We start from the raw sequence: 19,485 nt of genomic DNA on the forward strand, positions 1-19,485 counted from the left end.
TTCAAAGCACTTCATGATCACAGGCATGAGTGCAAGAGGCCTATAATCATTCATGCCGTCAATGGTTGCCTTTTTGGGGACAGGGATGATGGTGGCAGATTTCAGACAGGATGGAATGATGGATTGTTGCAGGGAACAATTGAAAATTTTCGTGAAGACTCCAGCCAGCTGGTCAGCACAGGCTTTGAGCACCTTCCCAGGTACTCCGTCTGGGCCAGCAGCCTTCCTGGTGTTCACAGACCGCATTACCAGTCTCACTTCCTGTTCCCGGAACGTCAGTGTATTGCTGCAGGGTGGTGGTGGGGGTGTTGAGACTGGGTCTGATTTGTCAGTCTCAAAGCGGGCAAAGAAACGGTTCAATTTCTCCGCTAGTGAGGCATCTGCGTTAACAGACATATTATTGTTATTGTAGTTGGTAAGTAGACAAAGAGCGTGAGGAACAGCTAACACAGAGCATGAAAGCAAAAGCACTATAACACAGCAAAAATGAGCGATTATGAGATGCAGGACAGCACCGAGCCTACCCAGTAAAAGATGTAAGTGAAGTTTCCTTGCTGTGTACTTTATCTGTACTTAAGAGCGCACTGTTAGATTGACTGAACCTCGGCAGCGGTCCACATCATATTCACTTCGAAACAAAGACACGGAAGGGATTTCTTTTTGTTTTCTTTATAAAAAAAGCCTCTTAAATACCTGTGCACAAAGCTGTCAGGCCCAGGACTAGGCAGGTGGGTGGATCAATCGCAGCTCCAGCAACAGGTGTGACTCACTATTTAGGCTACCTAGAGCTATACCACGTCGCTAGATCGTCTGTCACTTCACTGTAAGTACCTTCTAGAAGTAAGATCGGCCCAAAAAAATCCAGGCCAACCCGGCCCGGCCTGCGGGTTTTAAAGCCGGGCTCGACCCGAGCCCAGCGAATTAACTTGACTTGCAGGCCCGAGCCAAAAGAAAACCTGAAATTTCATATTTTATTTGTGAGGAGGGGTGATTCATGATACAAAAAATAAAGCCTGTCTTTTGTAATGAAATCTATGTTGAACAACACTGTATAAACATTTATATCTTTTAGATGATAATATAGATGTTTGACAATCATCACTTTAGTCAGTGCAGCTGTTTAAATGCCTATGTGCCAGTCTTTTTGCTCTCGTATGAAAGCAAAACGCCACAGTGACTACATTCAGCGAAGCCAACGCAACTTTCTGTCGCATATTCAACAATCAATTTGAAGCTTTTCCACACCTCACTCTTACTGGTGGGTGTTTGTCTTTTCAGTTCTCCTGTCTTTAGTTTATCCTTAACTTTTTTTTCCAAGATGGCGCCATCATGCGGCAACCAGTGGCTGTAGCTCTGTCCACTCTTATTTGTTTTTCGTGTTTTACAGCCTTTCTATCTTTTTTTAATTACATTTTAATATTTCTTAATACATTCCTTTTTACTTTACTTTGTACTTTATACTTTTTACCTTAATGTTTTCGTGGCCGGATGATTCGCCTAAAGACATTTCTCCAACGGACGTTTGACAGACGGACAGATCGCCGAATGGATGTTCCACCGAACGGTCATTCGGCCGAACGGAGGTTCGGGCGAACGGAGGTTTCGCCGAAACGGGATTCGCGCGCTCGCCCCGCCCCCGGATCGTGTGTGTACAAGTTTTTCAACCTCGGCCCGCGGGCAATATGCGGCCCGTTAGGATTTTTAATCCGGCCCGCCGCTGACGTTGTCCAAATTATAGTAAAAATCAATGATTCATTTCTCTTTGCCGCTCATCACTCTCAATTTATTAGTCTACCGTCAACGGCAGCCTGGGAATGAGCACTCTTGGGCGGGCTTGGCAGCCCGGGAATAAGCACTCTTGGGCGGGCTTGGCAGCCCGGGAATAAGCACTCTTGGGCGGGCAAATGTAGCAGAACCGAGCCGAAAAATGACAGCAATCGGTTCAAATCCAGCCGAAAACAGCGTTTAATGATTAAATACAAATACTGGAGCTCTTTGGACATTAGAACCGAGTCCAGGGAAGTGAATTCCTCGGTAAAATGTCGCGATGATGTCGCGATAAGGCAAAAAAAAACGTCTATATACGTCCATTCGCCAATGATTAAATACGAATACTAGTATTGTATATACAAATACTAGTATTTGTATTTAATCATTAAACGCTGTTTTCGGCTGGATTTGACCAAATTTGAGAGCATTTTGAGCCGTTTGGCGAATGGCCCTGTTCTTAATATGGCCGACAAGCGACGACGTCTAGCTCCGATGCCTCACAACGCGCATCGGACATGTAGTCTGTATACACGATACCTATGGGAATACCAAGCAAAAAAAAAGGAAGACGACGAAGAATATGTGAATTTCCTTTGTCTTCTTTTAAATAAAATACTAATATAAAACAATACTAGTATTGTATATACAAATACTAGTATTTGTATTTAATCATTAAACGCTGTTTTCGGCTGGATTTGAACCGATTGCTGTCATTTTTCGGCTCGGTTCTGCTACATCTGCCCGCCCAATAGTGCTTATTCCCGGGCTGCCAAGCCCGCCCAAGAGTGCTCATTCCCGGGCTGCCATTGACGGTAGACTAATAAATTGAGAGTGATGAGCGGCAAAGGGAAATAAATCATTGATTTTTACTATAATTTGGACAACGCTGGCGGCGGGCCGGATTAAAAATCCTAACGGGCCGTATATGGCCCGCGGGCCGAGGTTGAAAAACTTGTACACACACGATCCGGGGGCGAGGCAAGCTCGCAAATCCCGTTTCGGCGAAACCTCCGGAGGTTCGGCCGAATGACCGTTCGGTGGAACGTCCATTCGGCGACCTGTCCGTCTGTCAAACGTCCGTCGGCGAAACGTCTTTAGGCGAATCATCCGAGTACCAATGTTTTTACAACTTTCTTTGTTCTGTTAGCCTGGCTTCTTTCTGCTACTTCTTTTTTGGAACCATTCAGCCATGCCTATGGAACTAGCAGTTACAATACGCAGCAAAAGGAGCGACACCTCAATGACGCTGGAAATTCGGAGCTGGACAAAAGTGCCGGGAGAAGAAGTGATCCTTCAGACCAACCATTCCATCATGGGATAAGATGGAAGAGCTGTTGGCGCTTACCAGGCCGGGAACGGAGTCGAGGGGTTCTACTCTGCTACTGTTGATTCTTCAGCTCCAGACTGCTGAGGAACTGTGCGGATAAGCTGGAAGAGTGACTGCATATTCTCTACCTCGGTCACAGTCTGCAGAAGTTCCCCATCTTGTGGAAGACTTCCTGTGTGTGTTTCCAGTTTTACCCAACTCTACAACGTCTTTTTCTTGAGTCTGTATCCATTTTTGCTACCGCAACCAAGATGGCGCCACTCAATTGGCAGCCGGTGGCGGTAGCTCCGTCCACTCTTGCTCATTTTGTGTTTTTGCGGCTTTTCTGTCTTAATGATTTGATTTGGTGATTCTTAATGATCACCATATACTTTGCTTTGCAGTTTGTGCTTTTGCTGTGTTGTTCTGTGGCCTTTGCGACTGTATTGTATAACTTGTAACTAAGTGTAACTATGCCTTTCCTGTATCTGCATTCTTACCCTCTTGCTACTGTCACAATGAAATTTGTACGGGATGAATAAAGTTATCCAATCCAATCCAACTTCTTGCTCCTCCATATTGGGGATACCAGGTCAAAATAGACACAGACTTGCAGAGGGGAAGATTATTAAGAGGGGCCCGGCTTTGCTGGTCCCACCTGCTTGGACGAGGTTGTTATTGCACGTGTTTTGAACCAATTGCCTGACTCAAACCAGGAGAGATGGGCCTTTTGCCCTGCTGCCACAATCAGAATCCTGTTTCAGAAGAAAACAGTCTTTTTTGGTGTGGAGAAGCATGTGAGTGGGCTGCAATTATTTATCACTGCATCAGCAGATCTCATGTGCGTTGAAAAAAAAGCAGCTTGACTCAGTGAGACTACCGCAACACACTTTAAATGGAAACTTGGGGAAATTCCCAATTCTCTGGCGTGCATACAAACACACCACAATCACACCAACACCGATTCACTGATGGGTCTTCTGAGTTGCGTGGACGCGCTCGACTTCTCTGACAACTAACCAAATCACTGATTTGTTGACCGTGCATGTTAGGCAAGTCTCTTGAATCAAAAAAGGTTGAAAACCCATTCACTCTGTTTGCCCCAGTTTATCTACAAACAGTACTTTAAACACTCGCCGTATTAAGGTTCCACAAATCGCATGCACTCAACACTCCCGGAATGACGGCAAGCTCGGAGCTCATATGCCGGACTTGGTGTTTCACTTCAGCCGTGAGATGGGCGCGCATGGAGTCACAGATCAGCATTGACGGTAACGTGCGGAAAAAGCCATCCTCAAACACCTCGTTAAGCAACTCTTTCATTTTGAACTCGTCCATCCATCCCTTCTAGTTGGCTTTGACAATGACACCGGCTGGAAATTTCCTTCGGGAATATCTTTCATGGGAAAATCATCATGGGTGGTAGCTTCTGATCGTTCCCATGGCAAGCAAGCACAACTGTGAAAGCTGCCTTCTCGTGGCCCGTTGTCCGTACCGCGACCGTGCTGGTTCCCTTCTTGTCGACAGTGTGGTTCGTCGGAATGTCCATCTTGGTGATGTGGCTGGGCTGGATACGCTTGTTGGCAATCTTTTTGCTGCAGTAAGAGCAAAAGGCTGCCATCTTTTCTTTATAGTCTGCCGAAAGCTGCTATGCCACCATAAACGACAAACCGCGAAGTAGGGCCCACCCTTTTTCTTTTTTTTACTTCAGTGCGGCATCCTAGTAGCAAGCGGAGGACAGGGGAGTGGCTTCCGCTTGCGAGTTTCAGCGAGGATTTTCACATTTTTATGAACTTATAAAAAAAAATTAATTAACAAAAAAACATTTCCCCCAGAAAAAAAACATGTAGTGAAACCGCGATAGTTGTAGCCACAATATCCGAGGGATTACTGTATTAGGGTCAATATCATGAGGAAGTTAATATGCCTTTCTTTGTAAATGCAAAATATCAAATTATTAAATTTGAAAAAGGGAATAAGTCTATCTTGATGAGAACCTGGTGCTTTCTAATTACAGAAATTACAATCTTCTTACCTGGGTTCAAATTCAGGTCACGTCCACCTGTGTGGAGTTTGCATGTTCTCCCCGGGCCTGCGTGGGTTTCTTCCGGGTACCCCGGTTTCTTCCCACATTCCAAAAACATACATGGTAGGTTGATTGTACACTCTAAATTGTCCCTAGGTATGGGTGTGAGTGTGCATGGTTGTCTGTCTCCTTGTGACCTGCGATCAGCTGGCCACCAATTCAGGGTGTCCTTTGGCCCAGAGTCAGTTCGGATAGGCTCCAGCACCCCCCGCGACCCTAATGAGGATGAAGCAGTTCAGAAAATGAGATGAGACAATTTTCTTCCCAGAAGTTTAAGATGTGGCATCCATATTGTTTCTAATGTCAAAATATCTCAATTCTTTCGATGGTTCATATTATTCAAATAGTTGTCACTTTCTAACAAGAAATACAACGAAAAAAACCAAAGTGGAATTTTGTTTTATTTCAAAATAAAGGCTACTCGCGGCAAGCCCGTCAAAGCACGTTTAATTAGGTTTAGACGGCACCGCCCTAGGTAAGATGGCTGCCCGGGACCTAGGTAAGATGGCTGCCTGGGACCTAGGTAAAATGGCTGTGCCCGAGCGAGTTTTTTTCACGTTTTATGCAAGATTCGTACATTTTTTTTCTCTTGAATTTCATTCATAGACGTCAAAATACATTTTGTTTAGCGTTTTATCTGTTTATCTTTTCTCTATTTTGAAATAAATGACCGTACCGCATGACATCATAACGTCTTGGCGTCATATAAATGGAAATTAGCCCTCGGCTACAATCTTACATATATACTATGTTCATTAACATGAATATAAATATGTTCATTAATATGTGCTATCCCTTATTAAATAAATCAATGCAAAATCATGGAAAAATATTGCATATAAATGGAAACTTGACTATCTCAAGTGACACGTTCAGCAGAAAAGTCATTTGAACGAGAACGAGAAGTGAGAAGGACAGATGTGTAAAATAAGGTCAAATTTAAGTCGGATTTGTGCATATTCTAATGGCATTTATGAAGATGTTTTATTCATAGATATTTTTTCATTCATTTTCTGAACCGCTTTATCCACTTTATCACTCAAGGGTGGTGCTGGAGCCTATCCCTGCTGACTTTTGGCCAGGGGTGGGGGACACCCTGTATCGGTGGCCAGCCGATCGCAGGGCACAAGGAGACGGACAGCCATGCACAGTCAGACCCATAGCTAGGGGCAATTTTAGAGTGTCCAATCAGCCTACAATGCATCTTTTTGGGATGTGGGAGGAAAACGGAGTACTCAGAGAAAACCCACGCAGGCCCAGGGAGAATATGCAAATTCAACACAGGTGGACCGACCTGGATTTGAACCCAGGACCCCAGAGCTGTGAGGCCGACACGCGGATCACTCATCCGCCGGGCCGCCCATTCATAGATATTAATCATTACATTTTATTATTACTAAATCATTTATGTGTAGTAGACATGCATCTGCTTATGACAGGTGGGATACTGGTGTGTGCCCATAGCGAGCAATGATGTTGCTCACACTCAGTGTGCTCAGGGAGGTTGTCTTTCTGCCCAGACAAACAAAAAATTAGAGGGAACATTGGTTCCAACCCTCTGAAAAAACACCCAAAACAGGATATTGGATTGGAAAAACATTTTTATTTGTTCTAATTCACCATATTTTAACAAAGTAACAAATAACTAGTGGTTTAATAATAATAAAATGTGTTTAATAGTACTAAAATTAGACAGATTTCGCGGAGGGGAGAGAGAGACGGACAGAGAGAAGGGGGGAGACTTTTTGCACGACAATGCGCACGTAACATAACTGACACTCAAAAATAAGTTTAATCTAACCTAACACTAAATTTAATTCAGGGTGTCTGCAGGTTGGAACAAGTGCAAATTTAGACTATTTTAGACCTTTTTAGACCATTGAGTTAAATTTAAGACCTTCACGAAGTATTAAAAATAAGAAAAAACAGACCCAGATTGCATTCAAATGACATTTATTGCCATTTAAACAAACAGACTACAACACGCAACATTTGCAGTAAAAAAAAAAAAAAATCAAAATAATGCCTCTACTTAAAATGCTGCACATTGAAAAGAACCACATTTATACATATTTTAGATATTGAGATGGGCAGAAAAAGAGAGAGCCCAGGAGTGATAGAGTGTGTGTGCGCGCGCGTGTAGTGTGCAGCACTACATGCTTCGTAGTGCTGCACTTTTGGCAACAATTTCGATCTCCAGATTCTTAAGATGGGAGAGTTTGTCTTTAGCAGCCCTCCTCAGAGCATTTGATTTAGAGAGTTCCCCGATGTTGTCGTTTGCTCTGTATGACTGGTGTTTCGCCACGGTGTTCAGTGCACACAAAACTTCTGCCTTCATTGTTTGTGTCGAGCCATTAGGTCGCGTATGTCATTTCAAGTATCGTTTGTGGATGCGTCTGCCAACGAATAGAACTGGGCAATTCTACGAGACTCACGTGCTGATTTCAGAGAGGCCTGGTGTTTATTGGATTTAACGTGGGATTCGAGTGTCTTTACTCCCAGGGTCCCGAGCTTCAATGGTCTTTTGCACTATGTGCAGTACATCTCAGTGTCATTGTCAGGAACACGTTTGAGCCAGTCCGCAAAATCCTGTCGTTCGAGCCAGCAATCATTAAATCTGCATTTCCCTATTGCAAATATTTTGTCCAACTGTCATTTGTCTTGCATTACTCGACAACTATCTGCGCCTCGCGCCAATATCCTGTGACGACCTACACACTTCCGCTTCGAGTCTGTAGTTTTATTGTGCTTTCCGCTAACAGTGATTTCTGCTTACAGAAATACAAGGACACTAAGACACCAAAAAAACGGAATGGCGTGATAAAGAGACGCAAGAAAACTATTTTTTAAATGTATTCTACATCGATATTTTGCACCTTTGCAGTAGGTCTTAAATGAGCCAAATGAGATTTTAGTCTTACAGTGGAAAATATCTCGGTATTTTAGACTTTTTTAGGCCTAAAATTGAAAATGTCTATTTTTAGACGTTTTTAGACTCCGCAGAAACCCTGTTAATTCCAATTTTGTTTTAATTTTTTATACCTTTCTTCTCCCGGGTTGGCTCTATTTGCCCTGCCTCCACCAGGACTTTCAGATGCAACCTATCGAGGGTTGGTTGTTTGCTTTTGTATTCCCTTCAAAATATTCCGAAAATGATGCACGCAAATGTCCCCACATAGGATAACACACGACCACTTGACAACGAGAAGTACTACATACGACATTCGCAATGACAAACTTGAAAAAAACATGCAAAAAAAATGCAACGCTCCGCCGAGTGCTCGTGGAGACATTACTCAAGGGAGTTGCGACCAGAAAGACAGTGCCCATGATGTTCTCATGAGCAGCCTCTCGCGTCCGCTGTATGCTCGTATATAAATTTGTCTCGTATCTCAAGATAAATATTTGCCCGAAATTTTACACATACCTGGTCCTGTGAGAAGGCTATAATATAGGAAAGTTCCTTCCTCCAGCCGACCTCGTAGAGTAAAGGTTCATCACATATGTTCTCACACGAGTCACAATGCAGCCAGCGTCTTTGAGACAAAGAGTAAACCTCCGTCCAAACATGATCTGGAAAAGGATAAAACTGCGCTTAACCTAAAAATACAAACATTTCTACACATGGAAATAAGGAAAATGCTCTTCTGGTGTGAAGTAAATAACAGTTCCAATTAATCTTGCCCAATACATTGTTATGTATTTTAGTACGATTAAAACAATTGTACTTCTTTGTCACAAAAAACATTCATGAAGTTTGGTTCTTTTATTACTTTATTATGGGTTAACAAAAAGTGATCAAATCTGCTGGGACAAAAATATATACATACAGCAACAATCAATTAGCAATTTTGGTGACTTAGAAAGTTGTCAGTGAAATGAGCTTCATAGCATGGCATCTTAACTTCTTGTGAGTGATTATGAGTAACTACAGCTGGTGACTTCTCTGAGGCCATTTAAATAGGGCTCATTGGATGCAAACGCCCACAAACGCTACAATGGGAAAGTCAAAGGAGCTTAGCATGGATCTGAAAAAGCGAATCCTTGACTTGAACAAGTCAGGAAAGTCACTTGGAGCCATTTCAAAGCAGCTGCAGGTCCCAAGAGCAACAGTGCAAACAATTGTTTGTAAGTATAAAGTGCATGGCACTGTTTTGTCACTGCCACGATCAGGAAGAAAACATAAGCTATCACCTGCTGCTGAGAGAAAATTGGTTGAGGGTGAAGATTCAACCGAGAATCACCAAAAAGCAGATCTGCCAAGAATTAGAAGCTGCTGGAACACAGGTGTCAGTGTCCACAGTCAAGCATGTTTTGCATCTCCATGGACTGAGAGGCTGCCGTGCAAGAAGGAAGCCCTTGCTCCAAAAGCGGCACCTTAAGGCTCGACTCAAGTTTGCTGCTGATCACATGGACAAAGATAAGACCGTCTGGAGGAAAGTTCAGATGAAACAAATCAAATCAAAAGCCTTTATTGTCATCATACTCAGCTGTGTATAACGAAATTGGTGGTGCTCCTCCAAAAAGTGCCTTTTCCCAGTAAAAAAAACATAAATAGTAATGTAAAAAGTATAGGGTTAGGTTAAGTAAAAAAAGTCACATCCCGGCTAGGCAATCCAAGATATTGCACATTGTTATTGCACAGAAGGGATTGTGTGTCGTGCTAACGCAAGTTCAGAGTCCTGATGGCCGTGGGAAAGAAACTGTCCTTAAGTCTATTTGTCCGTGGTTTGTGAGACCTGTACCAGAGGGCAGCAGCTGGAACAGGTTGTGACCAGGGTGGTATTGGTCCCTGACAATATTCCTGGTTCTGCTGAGGCGTGACCGGACGTTTTGTCGAAAGACGTTTGGTCCCCGGACGTTTGGTCGACCGGACGTTTGGTAGAACGGACGTTTGGTAGAACGGGTTCGAATGCAATTGATAGATTTTAACATTGGGTGGATAGGGATTTAATGACTATTATTTAACATTGAGTGAATAGGGTTAGAGTTAAACAAATGAAAGTCTCGTGACTCAAACCTTGGGACTCGCGAACCCGGCGACCAAACGTCCGTTCGACCAAACGTCCGTTCGACCAAACGTCCGGTCGACCAAACGTCCGGTCGACCAAACATCCGGGGACCAAATGTCCGGGGACCAAACGTCTATCGACGAAACGTCCGAGTACCCTGCTGAGGTAGCGAGGGCAGGCAATGTCATAACGTGAGGGCAGAGAGCAGCCGATGATCTTCTGGGCAGTGTTGATCACTCTCTGCATGGCCTTTCTGTCTGCTGCCGTGCTTCCAGCGTACTACACTGTAATGCAGTATGCCAGGATGCTCTCCACAGTGGCTCTATAGAAGGTTACCAGAGGCTTAGTGTCCAAGTAGTTCCTCCTGAGTACCCTCAGGAAATTGATTCGTTTCTGGGCCTTCTTCACCACTGCCGTTGTGTTGGTAGACCAGAAGAGCTTGTCCGTGACGTGGAGCCCCAGGAATTTGAAGGACTGGACCCTGTCTACGCATACTCCATTTATGAGGAGTGGGGCCAGATCTGTGCTGCATTTGCGAAAGTCCAGGATTATTTCTTTAGTTTTAGTGGTGTTTAGTGTGAGATTGTTCGCCAAACACCACAAAGACAGTTTGTTGACCTCATCTCTGTAAGCAGACTCATCCCCCCCTGAGATGAGTCTGACGACAGTGGCGTCATCGGCAAATTTGATGATGGATTGAGCTGTTTGGCCACAATGCCCAGCAATATATTTGGAGGAGAAAAGGTGAGGCCTTTAACCCCAAGTACACCATGCCTACCATCAAGCACGGTGGTGGTAATATTATGCTGTGGGGCTGTTTGCTGCCAATGGAACTGGTGCTTTACAAAGAGTAAATGGGATAATGAAGAAGGAGGATTACCTTCAAATTCTTCAAGATAACCATAAGTCATCAGCCCGAAGATTGGGTCTTGGGCGCAGTTGGATGTTCCAACAGGACAATGACCCCAACCACACATCAAAAGTGGTAATGGAATGGCTAAATCAGGCTAGAATTAAGATTTTCGAATGGCCTTCCCAAAGTCCTGACTTAAACCCCATTGAGAACTTGTGGACAATGCTGAAGAAACAAGTCCATGTCAGAAAGCCATCAAATTTAACTGAACTGCACCAATTCTGTCAAGAGGAGTGGTCAAAGATTCAACCAGAAGCTTGCCAGAAGCTTGTGGATGGCGACCAAAAGTGCCTAATTGAAGTGAAAACTGCCAAGGGACATGTTACCAAATATTAGCGCTGCTGTATGTATATTTTTTACCCAGCAGATTAAACCACTTCATCATTTCCGTTTACCCATAATAAAGACATAAAAGAACCAAAATTCATGAATGTTTTTTGTGACAAAGAAGTACCTGAGATGTAGAAATAACTGGAAACTCAAGAGAGCCATGACATTGTTCTTCACAAGTGTATGTAAACTTTTGACCACAACTGTACAGTGGTACCTCGTCACACGACCGCTCGTCATACAAAATTCTCGTGTTACGACGGAAATTTCAATCGAATAATTCGCCCGTCATGCGATCAAAAGTTCGTGATGCGACCAAGCCAGGTGGCCATAGCACTGTCTTTTTTGCATATCTTTCGTGTATAACAATATTTACGAGCACCGAATGAGTTGTTCAGACCAGGAAACGCACAACGCGCATGCGCGGGGAAAAGAGGGCTTTCTGGGTAATGAAGTATACTTGTGCACACAACACCGACAGGCAATGGCACTCTTTCTCAGAATAAAACTTTACCCACAATCAATACGTGGGTAAGCTCAGCTGCTGCATTTACTGTTATTTTTATCTAATACGAGGAGTATTATATTACTTCTCGTTCGCTGCTCATAAGAACATCAGGGGCACTGGCTCGCAACTCCCCGCAATAGCATCCACGGTAGCAACTCTATCATAGGCGGCGTTCGAGGGGATGCGAACACAGATGCTACAAGCTAAAAGGGAGCCGCTAGCCAGTGCCCCCGAAGCTCCCATGAGCAGCGGAGCGATCGCTGATGAGACTGCTGCTTGTTTGCTGCTCATAAGAACATCAGGGGCACTGGCTCGCAACTCCCCGCAATAGCATCCACGGTAGCAACTCTATCATAGGCGCCGTTCGAGGGGATGCGAACACAGATGCTACAAGCTAAAAGGAAGCCGCTAGCCAGCGCCCCCAAAGCTCCCATGAGCAGCGGAGCGATTGCTGATAAAAGACTGCTGCTCGTTGGCAAGTGGTCGTGCGTTATCCGATGGTGAGGACATTTGTGTGCATCATTTTTGGAATATTTTGAAGGGAATAGTACAACAGCAAACAGCCCATCGATAGCGAACGTGAGGGTGGAGTGTTTGTTCCGTTTACGAGTGCGTTGTGTGGAAAAAAAAATGAAGCCCCCCGCCCCTTTTGTGCCCCTCTCCCCTCGGCGAAATCCGCCCAATTTTAGTTCGATTAAACACATTTTATTTCTATTAAACCACTAGTTATGTGTTACTTTGTTAATAGATGGGGAATTAGAAGAAATAAAACATGTTTTCCAATCCAATATCCAGTTTTAGGTGTTTTTTCAGAGGGCTGGAATGAATTACATTTTTTTCCATTCATTTCAATGGGAAACGTCCGCTCGAGTTACGAGAACCATGACAATAAGCAGTCGGTGATGACGTTTTTGTCTGCTACCAGTGACCGAGACGATCCTTATTAGAGCCGAAACTGGGCAAAACGAGATCGATTTTACAAAAACGTACTTAAAAATTAACCCGTACAAAAGTTGTTATACGGCGTACACAATTTGAAATGATCAAAAAACGTATAAAATACGGAAAAAACATATAAGTTGACAGGTATGTATAACCATACCTGTGCTGTCCCAGATGTACCTGGCTTCAAGTCCCATAGCTCTGCAACATAGGGTGAAACAGTTGGCCCACTCCCCACATCGTCCCTTCCGGGTTGTGAGAAGCTTCTCTGGGTTGTTATAGCTTGTATATACAAAGATGAAAAACAGGTAACTGTTAGACAATTGATTGGCTTGGATTGGATAACTTTATTCATCCCGTATTCGGAAAATTTCGTTCTCACAGTAGCAAGAGGGTGAGGATGCAGAAATAGGAAAGGCATTTTATACATAACTAAATAGGTAATAAGTAAGTGTTAGATTTATTATGGAATGTTTCTATATGTGTTGTAAGCATTTTTAATAAGTAATAAGGCTATAAATTAATTCATGGGACCACAGACACTTTTCCTCCCCATCGTCTCCTCAAGGCCCCACAGCTCGAGGACACAGTTTTCGGCAAAACACAACGGGACTGTTTTGACGGGACTCCAGCAGCAGATGGCGATAATCGCATTATTGTTTGAAAATACGGATGCTTTGTTTACATTATAATACTGCTTTGTTTACATTATAATACTGCTTGGTTTACTTTAGAATGCTTTGTTTACCTTATAATGAAAATATTATGCAATTCCTCACACCGTTGTTTGGGTGCCTTGTTCAACTTTTATGCTTACTTCGGCAATTCTCACAGTTTTTTTTCTAACCATCTAGGGTGTTATTGTACTGATTACATAACATGTTTTTCGAGTGTCGCGATTAAATACAATCATTCAGTTACTGCAATTTAGAATGCCTTGTGGACTAAGACGACGTCACAAGGTACCTCCTTGCAAGTGTAAGCAGTTATGTTGAAAGATGTTTTCCTATTTTAATTAAATATTACTAATAATGATTCAAAAGGTTTTAATCATTATTCCAACAGTAAGTTAATAAATAAATACACTCGTCCAACAATAGCGGTGTCGTCAGAGAACTTCTGGAGGTGGCAGGTGTCTGTATTATGTTTGAAGTCTGATGTGTAGAGGGAGAAGAGGAGTGGGGAGAGCACTGTGCCTTGTGGGGCCCCCGTGCTGCAAGCTACCACATCAGACGTACAGTCCTGGAGTCTCACATATTGTGGTCTGTCAGTGAGGAAGTCGATGATCCATACGGCTAGGTGGTTCCTTACTCCAGCCTCTTCCAGTTTCCCTCTCAGTAGGACCGGCTGAATGGTGTTGAATGCACTGGAGAGGTCAAAAAACATCATTCTCAGCATGCTTCCCGTGTTCTCCAGGTGTGAAAGAGACCTGTGAATCAGGTAGGTGGTAGCATCTTCCACACCAATGCCTGGACGATAGGCGAACTGCAGAGGGTCCAGCTTTGCATTCATCAGGGGGCTGAGGTGATTGAGGATGATTCTCTCCAATGTCTCGATCAGGTGAGAGGTTAATGGTACCGGCCTGAAGTGGTTTGGCTCCCTGGGGTTCGCAGTCTTTGGAACTGGGACCACATAGGAAGTTTTCCACAAGATGGGGACCTTCTGCAGACTGAGGCTGAGCAGAATTACTTTGCCAAGCTGATCCGCACACTCTCTCTCAGGAGTCTGGAGCTGAGGCCGTCTTAACAGGTAGCCTTCCATGCCTCAGTCTTTAGCTGTTTTATTGGATTGGATTGGATAACTTTATTAATCCCGTATTCGGGAAATTTCATTGTGACAGTAGCAAGAAAAGTCATAGTTATTAGTTAGACAGTACAGTCGCAAAGGCCGCAGAACAACAAAGCAAAAGCAAAAAGTACAAAGCAAATCAAAGTAAATGGGATCATTAAGAATCACCAAGTCCAAGACCAATCATCAAGACAGAAAATCACAAAACGAGCAAGAGTGAACGGAGCCACCGCCACGGGCTGCCACTTGAACGGCGCCATCCCGGCCGCGGCAGCAAAGACGGACACAGACTCAAAAAGACATTGCAAAGTTGGACAAAAACTGGAACCACACACAGGAAGTCTTCCACAAGATGGAGAACTTCTGCAGACTGTGACCGAGGTAGAGAATATGCAGCCCCTCGACTCCGTTGCTGGTAAGCGCCAACAGCTCTTCCATCTTATCCCACGATGGAATGGTTGGTCAGAAGCGTTGCCTCTTCTCCCGGCACTTTTGTCCAGCTCCGAATCCCCGGCGGCACCGAGGTGTTGCTCCCTGCGCTGTGTATTGTAACAGCTAGTCCCATGTGTGTCACAGCGTAGGCATGGCTGAATGGTTCCAAAAAAAGAAGTAGCCGAAAGAAGCCAGGCTAACAGACCAAGGAAAGTTGTAAAAACATTAAAGTAAAAAGTATGAAGTACAAAGTAAAGTAAAAAGGAATGTATTAAGAAATCTTAAAATGTAATTAATAAAAAGATAGAAGGGCTGTAAAACACAAAAAACATGAGTGTACAGAGCTACTGCCACTGGCTCCCGCGTGAACGGTGCCATCTTGGAATCACCTGATGGACAGTAATGCAGACACCGGTGGAAGAGGGGGAGGAGGAGGAGAACGAGGGGGAGAGTTGCTTCTGGTCTGGGGGGTCAGGGGAGTGGGGGCAGGACTGAATCTGTTAAAGAACTGATTCAGTTCATTGGCCCACTCCCTGTCTCCGGACTCCTGGTCTCTCTCACTGTTGCCTCCATGGCCCGAAATGGTCCTCAAGCTCCTCCAGACCTCTTTGCTGTTGCCTCTCTGGAGTTGGTTCTCTAGCTTCCTCCTGCAGATGGTCTTTCCCTTCCTTATCCCTCTCTTCAGCTCCTTCTGGACCATTTTCAGACTCTCTTTCTCCCCAGAACTAAAAGCCCTCTTTTTCTTGTTCAGGAGGGCCCTTAGATCCCTGGTGACCCACGGCTTACTGTTGGAGAAACAACAGACCTTCTTGGAGGGTACAATGTTCTCAACACAGAAGTTAATATAATCTGTGATGCAGTGGGTCAAGCTGTCAATGTCTTTCCCATGTGAATTGCACAGCACCTTCCAGTCATTGGTCTCAAAAAAGTCCCTCAGTACCATGCTAGTCTCCTCCGTCCATCTTTGTATGATCCTCGTGGTAGGTTTTATTTTCCTCACCATAGGGATGTAGGTGGGGATCAATGGACTAGGTTGTGGTCTGAGCGGCCCAGTGGGGCCAGGGGGACTGAGCTGTATGCCTCCTTCGTGCTGGCATACAGCAGGTCCAGAGTTTTTTGTTCCCTGGTGTGGCACTTCACATACTGAGTGAAGGTGGGGAGAGTAGAAACCAAGTGAGCATGGTTATAATCACCAGAGATAAGAAGGAGAGACTGGGGCTGTGACGTCTGCAGCCGGGACACAGTAGCGTGAAGCAGCTCGCGAGCGACTGCCGCATTAGCCGAAGGAGGTATATACGCAGTTATTACGATAACGTGGGAGAACTCCCGGGGGATGTAAAACGGCCTGATGCTACCAGCTACTAGCTCGATATCTCGAGTGCAAAGTTGCTTCTTCACAGTAATATGCTGCACCATTTACTATTAATAAAGACAGCTAGTCCCCCACCTTTCTTCCTACCACTCTCCTCGGCATCTCTGTCCGCCCTCAACAGCTGAAAGCCATCCAAGGAGACGAGAGAGTCTGGTGTTAGTTAATTCAGCCAGGTCTCCGTGAAGCACATAATGCAGATTCTCCGATATTGTCGTTGTTGTTTTGTAAGCGCCGTTAGCTCTTCCATCTTATTGGGGAGAGATCTTACGTTCCCCATAATAATAGATGGAATGCTGGGTCTGAAGTGTCGCTTCCTCTCCTGACATTTTCGTCCAGCTCTGCATCCTCTTCTCTTCCTCTTTAACTCCGCGGGCGGGTCCAGGTCCAGGGGAATCAAGGTGTTGCGTAGCGCTAACAGCTGATCCTTAGTGTAAGACAGCGGAGGCATGGCTCAGTGGGTCAAAAATGTTATGTCCAGAATTTGCAAAGATAGACTAAACTAATAGATCAAAGACTGCCTCTCGCACAACTTGAGTCTTGGAGTAGAGTCTTTAAAGTAAAGTTTTAAAACATTAAAGTATGTAATATAATATATAAAGTAAAGTAACAAGTAAAATCTTAAGAGACAATAAAACGTAAAAATAAAGGATAAAAAAAGCTGTAAAAAAGCTGTAAAAACACAGAATACGAGGGAGGGTTTAGGGAGCTACTGCAACAAGCAGCCGCTTTGAACGGCGCCTATGATGCAAAAAAGTACTTATAATACTTAAAATACTTATGCTGGGCTCACACCTAAAGACATTACTAGCTCACTTCTAAAGGCAGATTGATTCTTATTCTCTACATCATGGAGTCCCTAATTATAGACTACATCTATAATATTATTCAGTCAATTTTACTTTTATACAATATATCACCCAGATTTTTCAGATAATATTGTCAGAATTTTATTTCATATTATTATATATTTGAAAAGTAACAGATTTGCTCTTCATATCCTTAGTTAGTCTAAATAAAGAGTAGTCTAACGCCCCGGACTGTTGACAACTGCAACTCCGTCCCCTCTCTCCCATACGGACAGTCCCCAAAGTTTCCTGAAGTTTGGCTTCGCTATTAAACTTTACCCCTGGAAGTCTGAACAAAGAAGATCTAGAACGCTTTGCAGCGTTGGGAATCTGTTCCGGGAACTGCACCTGCGTCCACCAAGTCTTCCTGATTTTCGTCTGTTTTGACTATAAACGTCTCACTTGTGTTTCCACCCCTCCCTTTAGAATTGAGACATCCATTGTAATCAGGGCCGTCAAATGTAATAAAACAACAAAAAAGATGTATAAGGTCAGAACGGAGTTGGGAAGCTCTCTCAGCGGTCGTTCTCCTTGCAAGTGAAAATTCCAGTAAACTGTCATTTCCTCTTTATTTGTGCGTGTATTTCGGAATGTCAAATGGCGAACCTAAAAAAATATATAGAGTATATATCTGGTTAGCAGCATGTGATAGCGGTACCTACAGTGTTTTAATACAAGGATCAAAGTGCAAAATAAATATCTGCAATGCTACGACTGAAGTAGAAGTCTCAGAACATTAATTATTGATATGCATCTGGAAGTGTTAGGACATTTCAGAGTGCAGTGACAGTATTTAATTGAGTCTGGATTAGTTCCTGCTTGTAGCTTTAATATTTAATTACATTTTTGTATAGACACGAAAACATGTAGTACGGTAGTAGTAATAATAGGGGTGACTTAGCACTTTTTCGATTATCGCGGCCATGTCTGGTCTACATTAGCCGCGATATTCGAGGGATTACTGTATATAAGAATGTATTAATGAAATTTCCCCAAAAAATCTGAGATGTTTGCTTTGAAATGTCTATCCATATAGCTCTCTATGCACTCAACTGTTGTAGTAATAAACAGGACAAACCGAGGGAATCTGGTGCATAACTGGCAAGTTTGACAGTAGTGGTTCTCCACTTGTGTTGCCCCCCAGCGTAGATCATGAATAGTTGGACTGAGTAAGCCAGAATTTTGAGTCGGGCCCCTGCATCGGTTGCAGGGCAAAGAGTCAACCCAGGAGAAGAATTCATATTTGAACCACCGAAGCAACTCCAACACCATGAAATCTTCTTTTCCATGTTTGAAATCTACAAAAATGCCATGAAAGGTTCATTAATTTCCTGAAAGCTATTACAAAAAGGTATATATATGATATGTTAATTGAGAGCATAAATGACTTTTGAAATTGACCAGTCTCAGAATCCTTGGCTAACTGCAGCTTCAGCTCAGCAGCAGCAGACAGCTGCTTGGAAGGAATGTAGCTTCTGGCTTTTTGCTGAAGCTCAAGGTTCTCATAAAGCAGCACATGTTGGAATTTTGATTGAAGAGTCACAAAGAAGTTCTTGGTGTTTAACTGCCAGAGAAATAATGCAACATAATTGTTTCAACATGAAAGGTCACATTTACACCCGGAAAATCCTCAGTTCATATTCTTTGGTCAGGACAAAAGTAAATTGGACCATATTTGGTTTGATGAGGTTTCTTTTCACGTTGCAATTCTTCAGAGAGTTCCAGACTCTACACCAAAACCACGCATGTGCAAACATAATTTACTATAATGACTGTGGCTGCACATGGCTACAAAAAAGGTTTGTGATTTCAAAAGTGGTATGCACCTCGGGGCAGATAAGACCTGATATAGAGAGATCGTGTGTACGTGTGTGCGTGTGTGTATATATGTATATGTACAGTTGTGGTCAAAAGTTTAGATACACTTGTGAAGACCATAATGTCATGGCTCTCTTGAGTTTCCAGATATTTCTACAACTCTGATTTTTCTCTGATAGAGTGATTGGAACAGATACTTCTTTGTCACAAAAAAACATTCATGAAGTTTGGTTCTTTTATGACTTTATTATGGGTTAACAGAAAAAGTGATCAAATCTGCTGGGTAAAAAATATACATACAGCAACTAGCAATTTTGGTGACTTAGAAAGTTGTGTCAGTGAAATGAGCTTCATAGCATGGCA

At 43.5% G+C, this 19,485-nt stretch overlaps 1 protein-coding gene across 3 annotated transcripts in view; it reads right to left on the reverse strand.

The window, feature by feature from the left end:
- ngly1 (N-glycanase 1) overlaps positions 1-19,485 on the reverse strand; it is a 58,973-nt gene that overhangs the window by 9,203 nt on the left and 30,285 nt on the right. For all 3 annotated transcript variants that reach the window (XM_077590848.1, XM_077590846.1, XM_077590847.1), the window contains 4 exons: positions 18,706-18,868; positions 18,383-18,602; positions 13,028-13,149; positions 8,590-8,735 (listed from right to left, as the gene is read on the reverse strand). In XM_077590848.1, the coding sequence (XP_077446974.1) occupies positions 8,590-8,735; positions 13,028-13,149; positions 18,383-18,602; positions 18,706-18,868 (651 nt within the window). The remainder of the gene's footprint in view (positions 1-8,589; positions 8,736-13,027; positions 13,150-18,382; positions 18,603-18,705; positions 18,869-19,485) is intronic.

This window comes from Stigmatopora argus, chromosome 21 (genome assembly GCF_051989625.1).
Source record: "Stigmatopora argus isolate UIUO_Sarg chromosome 21, RoL_Sarg_1.0, whole genome shotgun sequence".
Lineage (NCBI taxonomy): Eukaryota > Metazoa > Chordata > Actinopteri > Syngnathiformes > Syngnathidae > Stigmatopora > Stigmatopora argus.